Here is a 19,471-nt window from a genome sequence, read left to right on the forward strand (position 1 = left end):
CCTCATTATTCAAGCACAACGCCATTACAAATTATGATCACAAACTACATATACAGTTGCAAAGCTGCTCTAGGCTACAATGTTAAATAATGTTAATTTAATCAAGGAGCTTATGATTGATAACATTTCTGGTGTTTTGCAAACATCTATCTCCCAAGTAATTACCAACAGAGCCATGGGAGTAACTTACAACCCTTGCAGCAATTTAACAAACTTTATTACACAGCAGAATTGCATATGTTTTATTCAAATTTTTATGTACCTCTTCTAATCGTTTAGTCTATTAGAAGTACTCTTCAAATTAAAAATCCAACGTACTGCATAAAACCACTGTTGGAAATTGTATGAAGAAAACAAAGTGGTCAAACAATCTGCTCCAGGAATGATTGTAAAATTCCAATTCTTTTTGGTGTTGACCAATAGATGTCAAAGCGATTTTACAAAATTGATTTGATCTATTTTTTAAAATCTTTGATATTTATCTCAGCTTCTATGGTGACAAATAATTGAATTATTTAAATTTTTTAAAAACTATATTTTGAGGGGAAAACTGGAGACCTTGTGTTGTCAGTCAAAGATACCAAGAAAACAGGAGAGCACATGGTTGTAGATATACTTCTAAAAAGAAAGCAAGCTGTGCCTTGGCTTAGTGTGTTGATATTCTACTGTGTTTATGTTATGGTGTGTTCCACACCAATAACAGCATTGCCCTATATACGCCACCACCTCTTGTAGTTGAAATGACAATTCCTCACACGCTCTCCGATACTATTCCATTCTTTCCCGGGACTTCAGAACGATGGAACTCTTTGCCTTCTTCAGTCATGCCTCCTTCCAATAATCCACAGACTTTAAAAACCTCAAATCAGTGTCAGCTAATCGTTAGTTGGTGATTTATTTTGTCTTCTCAACGACTACTTTTAACCTTGTCAGTGTTCTGCATTATGGGCCTTGGCCCTTCACCTTGTTACATCAATAAATAAGCAAATCCATGATTTATCGCTATCATCAAGACACAAAGCAGAGGCCAAATACTCCCCATAAAGGAGGAAAGAAAAGCTCAGAGGTCGTCACCCTGGATAGGTCTCAAGCACTTCCGAGCAGCCAACTAGTGACTCAGATATGGTATGTGGAATATGTTATGTATGGGGAGAACTAAAGAGCTGAAAATATAATGATAATACATTTTGTGAAAGAGAGGAACAGGATTCCTACTTTCAACATTGGTTGCATTTTCTACAAAGTCTGTAAAATTGTTCACTGAAATGAATCTTATAATACATTTAACAGAGCAGGCTTCTGAAGAAAGCAAATTTAGATGACAGTGAGAGTGATGGAGACAACTTTCTTTACAATGCATTATTTACAGAAGCATTTTCTGTATGATTTGTATCTTGTTCTTACTGTATTCTGTTATATTTGGAATTGTGACAAACAGAAAATTATTTTGGGAGAAATAATAGCAAGATTAAAATGTTGTTCAACTCAAAGAGGGAGTAAAAAAAGTCCTCACTCATGAACAATGTCTGTCAACAGCAAAATCACCTCAACCATCTAAGCCAATACCATGAACTTGAATGTGAAAGGGGAACCAACAGAGGCATTACACTGCTCACTATTAACAATTGTATATTTATTTCAAGTTATAGCTTTCTCTTTGCTATAGAATAGTGCGACAATAAAAGCAAGTGTTCACAGTTCCACAGCGAGACCAATTCCTCTGAGCACCTTAATGTAACTTTAATGATAGTTGTGTTAAATCCCCAGATCCCTCCGCATGCTTACTTACATTAGCAGTCAGCTGTGTCGTAAGCGCTGCCACTTTCTCCTGGGAAACGTCCAGCTCTCGGCGAAGTTTGCGAATCTGCCAACCAAAATGCCACAAACTGCATTACGATGCTGCACTGAGAATTCAATATACTTGGAATAGATTTACACGGTACTGTTGAGATACCTCAGAAACAGGACATTTATCCCATCCAGTTGAATCCAGTGTTTTTCACCATATGAGGCTTGTCGTGTAATCAAACTCTCTTGTTTAATCCATATATCCTTTAATGTTTCCTTTTCAAGCAATTATTGAATTGCCTTCTAAAATAACTTATGAACTCTGTTTTAACAAAGGTTTTCTAGCAGAGAATCCCACATTCTAACCATCCTCTGCATAAAGATTTTTTTTAACCTTTCCCTTCTTCTAATTGCTTTAAATTTGCACCCTCATGTTTCTGTCTCATTATCTATTACTATTTATCCTATCATAGCCATTCAAGATCTTGAAGAGTTTTGTCAACTCAACCTTTAACCACCTAGTAAAAAAAGCCCCAAATTCTTCAGTTTCTCGTCATAACTGTAATCTTCTTCCCTGCTAACATCGCAGTGAATCTAGTGAACCTTTTTCACTACTTTTCTACCCTTCCAACAATGAGGTGCCTAAAACTATATGATACTCCAACTGTGCCCCTGACTAGGGCTTTCTGCAAGTTCAACACTGCCTCCTCCAATAGTATCCATTGCCTTTGCACATGTTTTATGGCCATCGTTACTTAAACTGCCACCTTCAAAGACCTGTCATATGCATATCAAGACCCCTCCGATCCATTTAAAACCCGACTGTTTCAGGTGTGTATCTTTCTGCTCTTCTTACTTCCAAAACATCGGAATTTATATTGTTCCACACTGAACTGCATTTGCTGTCTTTCTGGCCCATCTATTTCCTCCTGCAATCTTTGACCACCATTGGCACAATTTACCGTACATCCCAGCCCCCCAAGTTTAGTGTCAACAGAAAATTTTGGTAGTATTTCCTCAATTCTCAAAACCAGATCATTTACGTGTAATAAATAATAGCTTCCCAACACAAAGTCCGATGGAACATCACTCACCAATCCGAGAAATGTCCTTTTATCTCTCTCCTTTACTATTTGCTCTCCATTTCTGTACCCATGTGGCCACATGCCCTTTAATTCCAAATAGCATCCTTTGCAATAAGTCACTTAAGTGGTGCGTTAGCAAATATTTTTTGAAAATCCATATAAACATTTGCGACATTTCCTTCATCTCCCTTTTGTTGTTGAAGAATTCGACAAGGCAACACAACTGTCTTATGATGATTGTGTGCACTGACCCTGATTAACTGAAGCTTCTACAAACGCTTTGTAATTTCATTCAGTATCGTGGACCTTTAATATTTAACCACCAATTTCAAATGTTTAAATCGTATTAAAGTACACTTACCTCTGACTGCGATTTTTCCTCCGGCTAAAACAAGGAAAGAAAATGTCATTATTTTAAAAGAGAAGAAGATATAAAAAGATTGTAAAGCAAAAATTAAGTGAAACATTATTACATGATACTTAAATGGGGGAAAAGTCACTTGGCTACCTGCATGGATTATTCAATAATCAATTGCTTTCATAATTTTGATTCAACAATGACCATATAGCTTCTCTGTTTCTTTCGCTCTTGCGCTTCATCTTCTAAACAGTGGCTTGTGCAGTGTCACATATTGGCAGCTCTTCAGTATCTCACCCAAGTTGTCACTCCAAAGGCATGAATTATGGTCAGTGAATGCTGATGGCTATTTAACCGTGGGCAACTGCATCAGAGCCAAGCTTAATGGTGTCCCCACCCTATACCCACTTTCCATTGGGAATCACCAGATGGCGATCAGAAGTAGGAAGTGTGGCCAATACTTCTCCTTCCTCGGCCATGGGGATCCAACCCTAACCTCAAGACATGTTTTTTGCAAAGTATTAAAAGGACAAAATTATCACTTGTACATGTTGGAAAATGATTTTAACAGCAACACTATGAGCGTCATTCTCTTTTCTATTGACTGCAGCAAATATAAAAATAAGCCAACAGCATAATGCATTATTTTCAAATTTAAAACATCAGCGAGAAGGTGAGGTTTCAAAACTCGACAATACTTGGCATAACTGCACTTGGTGACATAGATCTCTGTCCTTATAAGTGATCACATTAACTTTCAGAACACAGTAAAATAATGTGCCATTTTCAGATGGAGCCCAGGAAACAGATAGCATATTCCCTCATGCTCAGTTAGCAGGGGTGCAGCAGGGCAGTTAAGTGTTTCTGCTGAATGATGAAGGAGGAAAAATGATCGGAGTTGAAATGAATTATCGCCTTTAGGCAATAAGTTCTCGCGTCCGGCTACTAAAGCTAACATTGCTCGGGTGTTCGGATTCACTTCAACATCCCAGCACTTTTTTTGCATCCATAATTGCCCTCTCTTAATCAGCCCAGCTGACAGTCCAGGGGCTTTGTCTCAATCCCCGCGGCTGATATTACATTGATAGCAACCTAATTTTTACTGGACGGCCACACACTCAGTCGGTTTCACATGGGCTAATGACAAAAAAAAAAGCTGGTTTACACCGCTGCTGTTAATTCAGGCCTTCTGGAATTGAAATTCAGCATTTAAAAACTGTAGATAAGCCTTACTCCAATGTGAAGAAAACAAACGCTCTCTTCGTTGCTTAAAAGCATTCCAATTTCAATGGATTGGAACCAAGCTATTTCGGATGAGCTGATTTGAATGCAGTTTGTCTCCTGCTGTACCACATGTGTTCAACTCGTAATCTGACACGTTACCAACGTGGCATAGCTGAAGACACAGGTAAATATGCAAAGGTGCATGCAGATCAGGTTCAATTTGCATACACGTCATCTGAACTGAATTTAAATCCCTAATGAGTAGAAATTAGGTTTTCGCTGCTCAATGTGTGAGGTACAGACTTGAAAAAAATGAAGTGCTATTTTCCAAGTGCACAATAGTGCTTTCTGTGCAACAGCAGCACGTTGTTTTAGAAATCATTTAAAATGTAGTTAATGGTCCACTCACAGCCCACCATTGAACAAACAGAATATGTCAACAGAGATGAGGAGTTCCAGATGCTGTTTCATATGTTGTGGGGAAAAAAAAACTCACTTGGTCCCTTGAAATGCGATAACTAATAACTATATTGACGGAGCTTATTTATGAGCATATTTTAAAATTGCTATTTGTTCCTCATCAGTTTTATAAAACTCCCCCTTCAAGAAATCCCCACAGCAGTTACACGCGCTCTTTGAAAATCCCACTGTAGTCACATTAAAAGATAAAAATCGTATGATAAAGGAGTATTCTTTTTAAGGGGCTGAGGAAATTTAAAGAACAAAATCAGCGGGTATCAGGAATCGAAACAAAAAGGGACTCTGAGCCAACAGAGGAATGCTTGTAGCAGTGACCAAAGCTTGATCAAGGAGGTGGGTTTTAAGGAGGGTCTGAATAGAGGAGAGGGAGTTGGATAAGCACGTTTTTAAGGAGGGAATTGCAATGTGCAGGGCCTACAGGGCCGAAGGCCCGGCCCTCAATGGTGGGGCGAAGGGAGGGGAGGGGGAAATGCACAGCGGGCCAGAGTTGGATGGCCGGAGAGTTGGGGGGCAAGGAGGCAGGGGCAGTTGTATCTGAAGGCGGTTACAGAGATCGGAAGAGGCAAAGCTTATGGTATGTGGGACTGAGTTCCTGTCCTACTCCGGTAACCTCCCACAATTCTTTTACCAGTATACTGATGACTGTATCAGTGCCGTTTCCTGCTATCGCCCCGAACTGGTAAATGTTAACTCTGCTTTCATTTTCACTTTTCCCTCACCTTCACATGGTCCAGCTCCTCTACCTCCATTTCTGGGGATAGGTTCTTGACTAATATCTATTATAAACCCACAGCTATCTTAACTACACTTCCTCTCACCCGCTTTCTGTAAGGACTCTATTCCAGTTTCCCAGTTTCTTCGTCTCCGTCATATCTGCTCTGACGACGCCACCTTCCACACTTGTGCTTCTGATATGTCTTCCCTTTTTCTCAACTGACGATGCTCCTCCACCGTGTCCTCGACCGGGGTCCGTCACATTTCCTGCACTTCTGCTCTCACCCCTTCCCCTCCCTCCCAGAACCACGACCTTCCACCCCACCAGACACCACATTCAACGGATCATACTCCGCTATTTCCGCCACCTCCAGCGTGATCCCACCACCAAACACATATTCCCCTCCCCTGCTCCCATTTCACCATTCCGAAGGGATCACTCCCTCCACGACACACTGGTTCACTCTTCAATTATCCCAATGTCACTTTCCCTTCCCACGGCACCTTCCCATTTAAGCACAGCCGATGCAACACCTTCCCTTTTACCTCCTCCCTGTTCACCGCCCAGTTCCCCAAACACTCCTTCCAGGTGAAACAGCGATTTACTTGTATTTTTTGCAATTTAGTGCACTGTATTTGCTGCTTATGATGCGGTCTCCTCTACATTGGGGAGACCAAACACAGATTGGGTGACCACTTTGCGGAACACCTCCGTTCAGTCCACGAGCATGACCCTGAGCTTTCAGTCGCTGTCATTTTAATTCTCCACCTCACTCCCACTGTGACCTCTCTGACCTTGGCCTCCTACTGTTCTAATGAAGCTCAATGACAGCTCAAGGAACAGCAGCTCGTCTTTCTATTCGGAACTTTATTCCGGAATCAACAATGAGTTCAAACAACATTGAGTTCAGACCATAACCACTGCTCCCATTTTTTCGGACAGAAGTAGTTGGGAATGAAACTGCTGTTGCCATTTAACCTCCACTAGAACCATCTTTACTTGTCCTATTACCATCTCCTTTTTATCTTGTGCCAATGTCCCTTTTGTCATTTTATCTCTCCTGTCTTCCACCCTATCACAGACCTTCTCTTTTGTTCTTTCCTCCATTCACCCCTTTCGCAGCCTCTGCACTTGCTTAAAACCTGTTGCGTCTCTAACATGTTCCAGTTCTGACGAAGGGTCATTGACCTGAGACATTATCTCTGTTTCTATCTCCACAGATGCTGCCTGCCCTGCTGAGTTTTTCCAGCATTTTCTGTTATTTCTGATTTCCAGCATCCGCAGTATTTTGCTTACGTAGTGTGTCATTCATATCCTCAGGGTGCCCCAAGTGTTACAGCCAATTCAGCACTTCTGAAGGTTAATCACTGCTGTTGTGTCGGTAAACACGACAGCCAACTTGCGCACAGCAATGAGATTAATGACCAGATAATCTGTTTTGGTAGTACTCATTGAGGGATAAATGTTGGCCGGGACACTGAGAGAACTCCCCTGCTCTTCTTTGCTTCGTGCCATGCAAAGAATTTCCAAATCACCAAGTGACTGGATTGAATTAGTGGCAGTAGTAAGACAACAGCTTTAAACCAGCTAAAGTCAACTATGGTAACTTATCACAGCATTCCAGAAGAAATTGTTTATTGGTGATACATTATTGCTTGCTTTGCAGCAAACTTAATTAACTTCTACTACAACAGAGGCATCACATTGGAATGAATGATGGCCCTTTTTGCCAAGAGTAGAGAAAATGAAGACAAGCTGTGGTTTAAATAACCAATCCAACATTGTACGAGCACATCACGCAGCAACACTGTCCAGAGTTGAAATACTCAGTTCACATACTTACAAGGATTACAAATCTTTCACACACCCTGATCAGTTTATTTTTCTGCACCTCAAACAAAATGCCTTCAAGCGCTTGATAATAACAAAACCTGTATTTTAAAGGGGAACAGCAACAGGTGTCATTTTTCTGACAGGTACAATTTAACCGCTCGCTAATCATTTATCATGATGTTGATATTGGACTAGATAATTCGTTCATTTTTGTATGGAATTCTACCCTTCTATGAATCTTCCTTGAGTATATAAACAATGAGCATTTTAAAGTATTACAATTATAATTATTGGTTTTTACACTGAATGCATTTTTACTTTATTAATTTTTTGACCAAATGCAAAGTGCGAACACTCCTTGAATTTTTGTTTAAATTAACTCAAACAATCTCTTGTAAAAAGAAATGATGCAGTCAATCGTTCTGTCAGTTCAGTTAGGACAAATAACCAAGTGGATCCTCCACAGTTTATGCACTTTATCAACGTGGAGCTCGTTCTCTCTGATACACATTTAATTAAACAGACCCATATAATGAGAAAACTCCTGTACATGATTACAGTCGCAGATTCTTCACCTTCCAACTGTGACAATAAACACTCCAAATTCAACATTACGCTTGATCACAATTCATACCATCACCTACCATCAGCTCCCTGGCTCTAAGGGTTCTGGTGAGTGTTAATGTTGTCATCATGCTGGACCTGCTGGTTTAACCACTGTCACTGATGTGATAAGAACTGTTCGGAAGGACAGAACCAGAGGACACCAACCAAGCTATTGCATTTCTGAGCAGCTGAGCAACCTCGTATTTTTATTGGACGGAGGCAGTTTGTTATGTATGAGTCAAAATATATGAAACTGCTTGCACGCAACTAACAGGTAAAATAACATCATAGGTGTGGTCACAAGATGTTATTGCTTGTATGCGCAAGGCAAAATTAAATGCTACTGGAGTGAAATAATGATGCAACAACCTGTTTATATAAAATAACTGCTTAAAAATGATGATTCATAGCGTAGAAAGGTTAAATATTGCACACTACACATTAATATTGCTTAATACAAGGAAGTAACATATATTGTACAGAATGTATATATATATATGCTAAATTATTGCACATTACTGTAGAACTAATAAATAAAATGTAGCTTTCTGACATCAAGCTATGACAACCTGATTTAAAGTGATCTGTAATAATACCTTACTATGACTTACTTTTTCTAATTGCCACTAATATAACAGCAGAGTGTGTACAATGAGAACAGTTGGCTTACAGCAACATAAAACTATCTTATAAACTGGAACTTCATATTCAAAGCCATTATGATGAGAAAAGGAATAATGCATCAAAATATTATTCAAAAGTTCATGAAACAAGGGGGTCAAATTGCCCCTTTTTATAGCCCCGCTAGCGCCTCCGGGGAGGACAGTTTTCATCCTGGTGAGGGGGGGCGCTACCGCCTCCCGGGAAATTGCCTGGTGGTTTGTGGAGGCGCTGCCATCGGCCGCCACGCAACTGGTGATAATGTTATCGGGTGTGCACGGTGACCCCTCGTCACGCCACGCTGACACCTTACCGCACCCCCCCCCACCCCACGGGGGAAATTGCCCCGTGGGCCACGAGGCTGGCGCAAGCGGAGGTCAACTCCAGCTACGCGAGTCGCGAAGCTGCCCGACATCTGCTCCCGGGGCAGTGATTAAAGGGGAGGGCACCAACGCCCCGGGCCCCCATCTTTTTTTGTCAGCCGATTCTCGGGTTGGCTCAACAATGGCAGCCCCAGCGACGTCCGGGCTGCCATCGAGCAGCCCGGCACTCCGTTTTGGGTGCCGGGCTACAGGCCCGGTTGCACGCTGCCCTGGTGGCCCAGTGGAGGCCAGCAGAGGCTGTGCAGGATGCGCAGAGGCCCTCGCCTTTAATCGAAGGGGAGGGTCGTTGAAGTACGTCAGCGCTCCGCGCAACATCCGCTTAATGCTGAACATTTTGCTCCAGCAGCATCCCAGGACCGGCCCTTAAAGGAAGTGGAGCCCGGGAGATTGCGCTCTGCTTTCTTTTAGGGGAAGTAAGAGCTATTCCGCGTCGAGGGCTGGACCTCCATGCCGGGCCCAAAAGATTACTGCCACCAATCAGGACGCAGGGCAATTTCGCCTCAGAGTATTTTGTATAAACCTCTGTGCATAGGATATCCTGAATATTTAGGAAACAAGAATCAAACAAATAATTGAAACTGTAGGTACTTACTGTTGAGTAAATGGAAGATGTGCTGGAGACCAGAGATAGTGATGACCCATGAACTGTACAACATTTCAGGTTACGGTAGGATTAGCAGAGCAGAAGAAAAGGAAAACAAAAACTATTAGTCAGGTCAGGCTATGTGTGAAAAACTCTTCAGTAATTATTCAAAGCAAGTGATAATGTATTTATCATTTCACTCAAGCCAACAGTCACATTTTTCTTTGGTTTTTTCAATCACAAATCATAGAATCATAGAAGTTTACAGCACGGAAGGAGGCCATTCCGGCCCATCGTGTCCATGCTGGCCAACAAGAGGATATCCAGCCTAATTCCACTTTCCAGCTCTAGGTCCATAAACCTGCAAGTTACGGCACTTCAGGTGCACATCCAAGTACTTTTTAAATGTTAAGGATTTTTGCCTCTACTACCCTTTCAGGCAGTGAGTTCCAGACCCCCATAACCCTCTGTGTAAAGAAATTTCCCCTCAAATTCCCTCTAAACCTACCAATTACTTTAAATTGATGCCCTCTGGTTGTTAATACAGTCTATTTTGTCAGAAACAAAACTGACACTCATGTTGCTGGATTAAGAAAATGTCAGCTACAAATTACTCTTGTGCTATACAGAAAACTGCAATTTAAGTGGGTGGAGGACGGAGTCAAGGCAGAATCTGGTGACATTTAGACTCTAATCCTTACATCTGGCATAAGTTTAATCAGAATTGGAGGCAGACACTTTTTGCATTTTTACACTTTTGTGGAAATATCACAGATAGTGGCAGGATGGCATCTTCTGTCAGCATTTCTGCCGGTCCCATCTCGATTTACCCAACGCAATTTAACCCAATGCTCCTCCAGTTCTGGCCTCTTGCACAACTTCTGTTTTCATCGAACCACCATTGGTGGCTGTGCCTTCAACTGCCAAGGCCCTAAGCTCTGGAATTCAATCTCTGAACCTCTCCACCTCTCCACCTCTCTCTCCTCCTTTAAGTCACTCCTTAAAACCTACCCCTTTGAACAAGCTTTTGGTCACCTGCCGAAATTTTCCTTATGTAGCTCATTGTAAAATTTTTGTCTGATAACTGTCCTGAGAAGAGCCTTGGGTTGTTTTGTCTACATTGAAAGCGCTAAATAAATGCAAGTTGCTGTTGTTGCAACGTCTGCCAGCATGAGGGAAACCAGGACCTGATGCTTCTCCAGAACATATCAAACCTGGCTGTGCTCCTAAGGTGTGCGGAGAATATAAAATCAAGTAAACCTCTCATCTCTCTGGCAGATTGTGCCATTTCTTATTTGAGGTGACCAAACAGGGTAACATTAGAGCAATGTTCACCTGTTGTGCAAGATCGCATCACCACAACAGGGAAACAAAATGTTAGCTTACAGTAAACAATGTGTCACGACATGCACACAAATCCCAGTCGCGATGTAAAAGATGCACGATCTTCAGGAAATAAAGTTTAGCAAATCATTTTTATTTTAGGAGGCAGAAGAAATACTGGAAGAGCTGTGAGTCACTTTAACCCGCAAGGGCATTACATGAAAGTGTCGCAATAATATGTTTTGCTTTTTTGGTTAGCTGGGTGTCAATATAGCGAAACCCTGTTGCCATGCATAATGGTATCCAAATCAAGCTACTGGAAAAGCTACATAGCTTTTCTGTTTGCCAGATATGGAGTGCACACTGTCTCTCTATAGGGACATCCATCACTTGCTTAAAGCCAAAGAATTGGGGCACAGGTATCCCTCTCCTCTCCAACTCCAATTCAAAGTCTATGCAGGGGTGCGCTTGGAGTTCAACTACTTAAAATCATCCAATTCATTGCCGCAGTTTCCTGTTGCTTGGCCAGCTCGGACCACTTTCTTAGGCGTGTTGGAACTGCCTAGAATAGTTAAGCAGCCAACCGTGCTCATTTAGAAGGCCTGGTATGATAGCAACAACCTACATGTGGCAAGCAAGAATAAACTTTATCAAACTCTCTTAAAGACAGCGTCACATTAAATTGCCCATGCACTTGGTAAGAGTGACTGAAGACTGGCTGAAAGTAAGTGGTAAATATTGCAATGCAGTTGAGTTGTAAATTTGCCAAATGCCATTAGGTATTAATACCATTGTTCAGCATGCAGCTACAGTTGGTCAACATAAAAAAAAACACTGTATAATAATATGAGTATTATGTGCCAATTTCAAAATCATGAGGGGTCTGGACAGAGTAGATAGAGAAAAACTGTTCCCATTGACAGACGGTCGAGAACCAGAGAACACAGATTTAAGGTGAATGTCAGAAGAACCAAAGGCGACACAAGAAAAAACTTTTTTACGCAGCGAGTGGTTAGGATCTGGAATGTTCTGCCTGAAAGAATGGTGGAGGCAGACTTAATCATGGCTTTCAAAAGGGAGTTGGGTAAGTACCTGATAGAAAAGATTTGCAGAGCTACGGGGAAAGGGCGGGGGCGTGCAGAGAGCCGGCATGGGCTCGATGGGCCAAATGGGCTTCTTCCGTGCTTAACCATTCTATGATTCTATGATTCGTGAGTGATCATCATATATTTCATGATAACTCCAGATATATTCAAACCCGATCTTTGTATAATTTTTGAATGTATACAGCCCTTCCCGTTATATGAAAATCCTGATTCAAGGACAAAATGTATATACATATAAATATATATATATATATATATGTAAATAAATATTAATACGCTCATGTGATTGACGATCAAAAAGTTAAATTGTTTTGTTTTGATATCTTTAACATGAAAGTTTGGGTGTCAAGTTTAAATGTTATGCAGGTCCATACTTTTCAAACAGAGCAGCTATCACTCGCAACTTGTTCAGTTGAAGATTATAAATGCTAACCACCACCAACTTCATCGTTTTTGCACTGGAGATTTGTCTCAATTTAGTTTCACCTCATAACATGACATGTTGCAGTGTGATACACCTGATAACAAATTTGTTCTTTAACGCTTTTGTTAACATTTGTTGGACTTAATTAACAATTTGTACCATTTGGCATCAGTCCACAATATCTCTATGACTACATGTATTCCTAATAACAAGATGCTATAAAATTAGATGGAATATTAAGCAATCCACACGGACTGCAGTGGTACAAGTAGGCAGCTCACCACCACCTCCGCATGGGCAATTAGGGATGGGCAATAAATGCTGGCCATGCCAGCAACGTCCACATCCTGTAAACGAATAGAAAAAGCGACTGGTAGGAGGATTCAAAGTTAGTCTAAGAGAAAAAAACAAAGCTTTTTTGACCATTACAAAAAATCTTTTGGCTTTGCCGAAAGATTCTAAAAAAATCAGCGCATATCCCTGTTAATGAAAACCAGGAATTTATGGATAGTTTTGAAAAGAGGCCTGGGGAAATTGTTCAGAAAGCAGAAGAACTGCAGTGGCAAACAGGAAGAAAAATTTGCATCAGTGACAAATCTATTTAACATTTGCTCAGGCCCCAGTTTGCGAGCAAAACATCTGCACAAATCAGTTCAAGGAGGACGAAGGTTACTAAATCCAAGACTTAACAGTGGTAAATGGCACTGTCAGCCACACACATCTTTAACACCAGCTGTACGGGACAGGAAGGGAGCTTATTCCTCAGAGGGATCTTTCAAAAAACAATTAAATAAGAATAAAGATTCTGAGTATATATTGTTTCATTACTCAGAAAATCAGACTGAACACAAATTTCAATAAAACTGCTTCAGTCACGTAAAATCCATGTTCTGCTATGATATACATAGCAGCCTAACTTGCCTGGCAAGGTATCAAATAGTGTTTTATATTTGAAATTACATCCTACACCATTTTGTTGCTTCAAATAAGCCCTGTACTGCATCTCTGTAGCTTTTAATTGTACTGATCCATTAAAGAAAGTACAATTTTATCCCTCAATGCATAGGATAAATGCAATTCATGATAGCTATTGAGCTGTCAGACAGTCAAGGAAGATCCCAGATTTGATTATCGGTCGGTGCCAAGATGGACTATCTCAGATAGGGGGATAAAGATGGAGGCTGGGGAGATGGCAGGATTCCTATTCCTAATCTCTAGCCAATGACCCTGTTGGAAGTGTGAGTGTGTGGATCTTGGGTTTTGAAGCATCCCATTGGAAAATAGCCAAACCTCGTGTTCAGGATTAAACATGAAATAAGACCACTTAGACTAGGTACCAGAGAGGATGGCTACTGTATTCTTGTATGAATGATAATCAGCTTTAGGAGAGCAGGGACAATGTGCGGCAAGGGGGTAGAACTTAAAACTAATCAATATCAATTTTGGGTATGCACTGGATATTCTCTTGGATGCAGTGTCACCTGACATTCCTGTACGTCAACTTGCATTCTCTAGATTAGGAGTTTGCCCATACTGCCTATTATCTAATTACACAATAGCATAATCTGGGGCCATAACAATATAAAACCCTTGTGTTTACTGGATACTGTAATCGTGTACATGCTCCCACATGCATTTCTTGTAAATAGACTGATGACCACTCTATTGAGGCCAGACAAGCTGTAAACCAGCATATTAAATATGAACCAGAAAATAGATTTCAGTGAATTTCAATGAATTTCACAACACTCCTTGTAACATAGAAATTAATAAACCTCTCCCACCCTTATAATGGCCTAAATTCATTTTACAAGCCACCAAATTCCTGAAATTAGTCAGCCCTAACCTTAGGAAGAGAGTTCTGTTCCTCCATGTCTGTTTCCAAACATTCATTTCTGAAAACTTGTCTTGTTTAGTTGGACAGGAAGCCAAAAATGATATCTATGACATTCCCAAATCGGATTGCATGTGCATGGGTCCCCTTGGTAGTTACCTCCGCTGGACTCAAATGAATGAGGCCATTCCAACATTACATATGTGTATGTCACTAGAATATATTAACTTCTCGATTTGTCTCAAATTGATATGTACTTGAGAAACACAACTCTGCCAGCCACTTCATCTAGTTCTGGCAACTGGGTCTAATACGCCTCCCCAGATCATTTAGTGCTGTGTAGATTTCACCTCATGTGCAGTGAATTTAACTTAAGAGCAATATTATGAGATAAGTTAATTCAGAATTCTTCCAAAGTCAATAGTCTCGAAACATGATACCAGCACTGTTGTAACTCTACTTGAGGACTACTGTGGAATCAGATCTTCCTGCTTCATATAACTTTAGAGTACCAGGGGCTGGAATTTATCTCCGCCCGAAACAGGTTACATCTTCCACTTCTGAAGTGCTTTTTCCGGCGCGTCAGATGAGATCGTCTCTTTCACTAAATTCAGCTCTTTGTCCTTTTTATTTGCAGCGGATTGGAAGTCGGAAATAATGGAGGCAGAAGTGGAGCGGTAAGTACTCTAGAGGGGCGGAAATGGAGGTGAGCGGAGTCTCGGCCGCTGTCAGTCGGCAGCGGAATGGAGATGACGTTATGACGTGTGTGCATCACCATGTTTCTTCCCTTCACTTAAAGGGGAGAGCCTTCGGCACTTTGAAACTTCGGTCCACTGGGCCACCAGGGAGGGTTTCGGCCGGGCCAGCGGTCTGCCACCCAAGGAGGGGTGCCTGTTGGCGGCCCAACCTAACAAAAAAAAACATGGCGGTTGCGGCAGTGCGCCCTCCCCTTGAAGGGCCGCTGCGCTGCCACGGCTCACTGAGGGAAAGCAAGGTTCACCGACAGAAAAAGCTGTCGGGGGCACCGCGCGGCGGATTAAAGATTTTTGCAGCTACATTTCGCGGGAGGTGAGATGGAGGTGCGGGGGATTGGCGATGCGTCCTTTGATGACGCACTTAGCATGGTTGGCAGCAGCGGGGCGGAAGTGGGAACCGCCAGAAAAATCCCCGAGCTACATTTCACTGGCGGCGGCCACTGGACCGGAAGTCGGCGGCTGCTGAACTCGCCACCTGGCCGCCGCTTTCTGGCGGTAAGTGGCCTTTTTGAGAAGCTGAATTGCAGCCCTTCAGTATCCAGAATTCTGGACTAAATTCTCACTAAACTAAAACCAATGATACATAATGAAATTACCATAGTCAGATATTGTGGAATGTCAGTACTCTTTAACGATGTTGGTGCACTACTGGTAGACATAATCATTGATATGAATGTGAATAGCAGTGGTGCATAAAACTAACCAATTGCGTGCCAAGTGCAGCAGAATTTCCAAAAGCAGCTGTGTGACAATGAACTCTTGGCATCTACAGCTGAGGAATCTGGGGCGCCACTTTTCTATGGTACGGACCAGCAGAGAGACAACAGCTAGAGACCTGTCAGCTCACATTACACAGACCAGTGTGCAAGGTCAAAATTGCATGCTCCATCTTATCTCAGAGGGTAAACTGATGTGACAGAATGTTAAAACTCGGCAGCAGAATTAAGAAATAATGTGCTGGAAAATTAAAAACAAGATGCAGGCAACCTCATGAATTTTTTTTTGAATTCTCTCTCTTTCGTATCCCTCCCAGAGGTCTCTTTAGTCATCATCCCCCACCCCCTTCCCCCACCCCCCCGTATTAAGCACCATTCTTCTGGTAATAAAGCAAGCAAGGTGACTTGCAGTCATGCCTTTTCCTGTTGTTCTCAATTTCAGCCGCTATGAAGCGTGCAACAGCCTCCAGCTCACATTGGTGGATGGCCGACTTCTGGTGCGAGGTTATCAATGGGTGAATTCACGTGCTTGAACCTTGCAGCGTGGCATGTCGGAGCTCTTACACGGTTTTCACAAACTTACAGCTCTGGAGAAGAAATTCCTTTCATTCCCCCCTCCGCCCCGTGGACTGTCATTTTTTTGCAGGGCTAAAAGTATTTGTCACATTTTAAATGTTGAAGTGAAAGCGTTGTGCTTGCATGTCAGTCCATTGCTGTTCTACTAATATGTAAATACTTTTCAAAATTAAGTACTTCCGACGAATTGAAGAGCGTTTTTCCCCACACAATCGATTATTATAGATGCGGGAATGCTTTATATCAAAGGCTGAACCAGATTGTTCAGAACCTTGGTGTCATGTTTAACTTCTGACCACATATCCGCAGCATATCTAAGACTGCCTATTTCCACCTCTGTAACCGCCCATCTCCGCTGCTGAAGCCCTCATCCATGCCTTTGTTACCTCTAGACTTGACTGTTCCAATGTACTCCTGGCTGGCCTCCCACATTCTACCCTACGTAAACTAGAGGTGATCCAAAATTCTGCTGCCCATGTCCTAACTCGCACCAAGTCCCACTCACCCATCACCACTGTGCTCACTGACCTGCATTGGCTCCCAGTTCATCAACGCCTCGATTTTAGAATTCGCATCCTTGTTTTCAAACCCCACCATGGCCTCTAATCTCCCTATCTTTAATCTGTTCCAGCCCCACTACTCCCCCGAGTTGTCTGCACTCCTCTAATTCTGCCCTCTTGAGCATCCCTGATTATAGTCGCTCAACCATTGGTGGCCATGCCTTCTGTTGCCTAAACCTCTCTGCCTCTCTACCTCTCTTTCCTCCTTCAAGACATTTCTTAAAACCTACTCTTTGAACAAGCTTTTGGTCACCTGCCCTTATTTCTCCTTGGTGTCTAACTTCCTATCTCATAATACTCCTATGAAGCGCCTTGGGATGTTTCACTACTTTACAAGGTGCTATATAAATACAAGTTGTTGTTGTTGATAGCACTCTCCTATTGGTCTTCCATTAGATTCGGGCTTATTTCAAAAAAGTATGAATCAAAATTTGTATCTGTTAGGTTCATCTTTAAGCCCTTCTTCGTAGCTAAAGTTTAGTAATACATGGAGAATATAATGCACTGGTTGCTAACCTTCCTCAAATCCATCCCGGAAAGATCCAGATCGACTCATTGTCCTGTGCTTCTCATCCAAAGACATTGAACTGTTCCGGAACCTGGAGTCGCTGTAAGGATCGTACGACCCATCCTGATTGGACACGCTGTGACAACGCAGCATGCTAGGGTTTGAGAGGCTCATCTGGGCAGCTGTCGTTGGACTCGCTGTTGAAGAGAAAGTCTAGTTGTGACATGCAGCAAAACCAGAATTTAAGACTTCATTCCAACAAAGCGTTATTACCAGTGTAACACTGGATAGATGTCTCTGAATGTTAAATCCCTTCTCAAAAACTGGATTGCCAGCTGCGAAATGCATTAAGTTTGGGATTTTCCCCATTGGAGATACTCTTGGTGCACATTCTGTACTGTCTAAATTTGAGATGTGTAATAATAGATGTATATCTAAGACTCGGCAAAATGGGCTTTTCTTCTTCACCAGTTTGCTCTCTCATTCCTTATTTCTGAATCCTCTGATGATTATGGGGTGATAATGGTTGAGACAAATAATAGAATTCCACTGGTTTGTGTCCGGGATGCCAGAGGAAATATTGCAAAGGAAGAGCCCTCTGCACAAAAGTAATTTTACACTAGAGGCTCCAGCAACCTATTGCTCCATTCTATACCCGAGAGCACCTGTTACCCTGTCGAACTGCAGCAAGTCAACTGGTTCAGTCAAGGTAGCTAGGGAAGAATTTGTCAGAGAAGATTAGGGAGGAGAACAATTCTCCTCGTGTTGGTTCATTCTAGTGTGTGGAACTTTTCAGGTGCTGACTTCTCGGCCGTGTTGGTTATATGTAATTTAGCACTTCACCGATGAAGTTTTGGCAATAATTGGAGGCATGGATTTAAAAAGACAACAGGGTCATTGTAAATGTGGAAAGAAATAGAAGCCAATTTTTAGTTAAAACCTCACCTAGTTGGGAAAAGTTAAACCTTGTTCCAGAGGGTGATGTGATACTAGATCCTGGAGAAAATGGTGAATTGTTGATATTTTCCTGTAGTCCAACCGCAGAGTGTGAACGCAGCCACTCTTTAGTCTCATCATTACTCCGCAGTTGACATGAAGGAGTATACCTGTGGAAACATCAACCATTTTCATAAGATCGTGCAAAGGACTAGGACATGAGCCGTTATATTCCTACAGGCTTCTCACTCCAGTTCACATTTTTAATAAAGAACTAATGCAGCAAGTGGTGAATACAAGAGATACTGGGGTCTGTTTTAGTATACGCAAATGTCGTTAGATATTTCTGTGTAGCAAAGTTCAATGCAAATAACTTACAGATTTTGTTCCACTCCCAAGATAACTTTGTTGTAGCACTGTTCCATTTGTAATCTATAAAGGGATAAAAGGCTTAATCCCAATGGTTTGATCAGACTGGGCGCGTCCTTCATCATCCAGCTCTCTTTAATCGCGTCTGCTTTAACTTTGGATAAACACCCAAATTTAGTACAGCATGTAAAGAGAGATTGCCCCATTGTCTTAGCTTCGTAGCCATGAGCATTGTGGGATCAGTACATTGGCCACTGGTTGAGCCACTTCCCGAATCGTCACTAACCCCTCCTTAGTATAGTGTATTCTGATGAGTTATCAAGCAATTTTTTGCATAAATTTGCCAATGCAATATCAGGAGGCCACAACAATCGAACTTATGGTGTCCGTGGCCAAATGCGCTGTTCCAGGAAATTTAGGCCCATTTTCTTTGTCGAAGATGCCTTAATGGTAAGTACATTGACAATATGCCATGGGACACAATGCAGCTTTGCTTCATTGATACTATTTCAGCATTTATTTTCTAATCAAGCAGAGGTAGATACAAGGATACGGGGAGAGAGAGCAGGGCAGTAGGATTAGTTTTTGACTGCCCTAGCAAAGAGCTGGTACACATGCAGCAGTCCAAATAGACCTCTTCTGTACTGCA

The 19,471-nt window shown here is 41.9% G+C and overlaps 1 protein-coding gene across 8 annotated transcripts in view; it reads right to left on the reverse strand.

Moving 5' to 3' along the window:
- Positions 1-19,471, reverse strand: part of nav2a (neuron navigator 2a) — a 440,534-nt gene that overhangs the window by 81,831 nt on the left and 339,232 nt on the right. For 7 of the 8 annotated variants that reach the window (XM_070899720.1, XM_070899724.1, XM_070899723.1 and 4 more), the window contains 5 exons: positions 18,463-18,623; positions 17,526-17,714; positions 9,725-9,777; positions 3,235-3,258; positions 1,790-1,864 (listed from right to left, as the gene is read on the reverse strand). In XM_070899720.1, coding sequence (XP_070755821.1) covers positions 1,790-1,864; positions 3,235-3,258; positions 9,725-9,777; positions 17,526-17,714; positions 18,463-18,623 — 502 coding nt within the window. Of the gene's footprint in view, positions 1-1,789; positions 1,865-3,234; positions 3,259-9,724; positions 9,778-17,525; positions 17,715-18,462; positions 18,624-18,831; positions 18,886-19,471 lie in introns of all 8 variants that reach the window. The other variant, XM_070899722.1, reaches the window with a different exon arrangement.

This window comes from Pristiophorus japonicus, chromosome 14 (assembly GCF_044704955.1).
Source record: "Pristiophorus japonicus isolate sPriJap1 chromosome 14, sPriJap1.hap1, whole genome shotgun sequence".
Classification (NCBI taxonomy): domain Eukaryota; kingdom Metazoa; phylum Chordata; class Chondrichthyes; family Pristiophoridae; genus Pristiophorus; species Pristiophorus japonicus.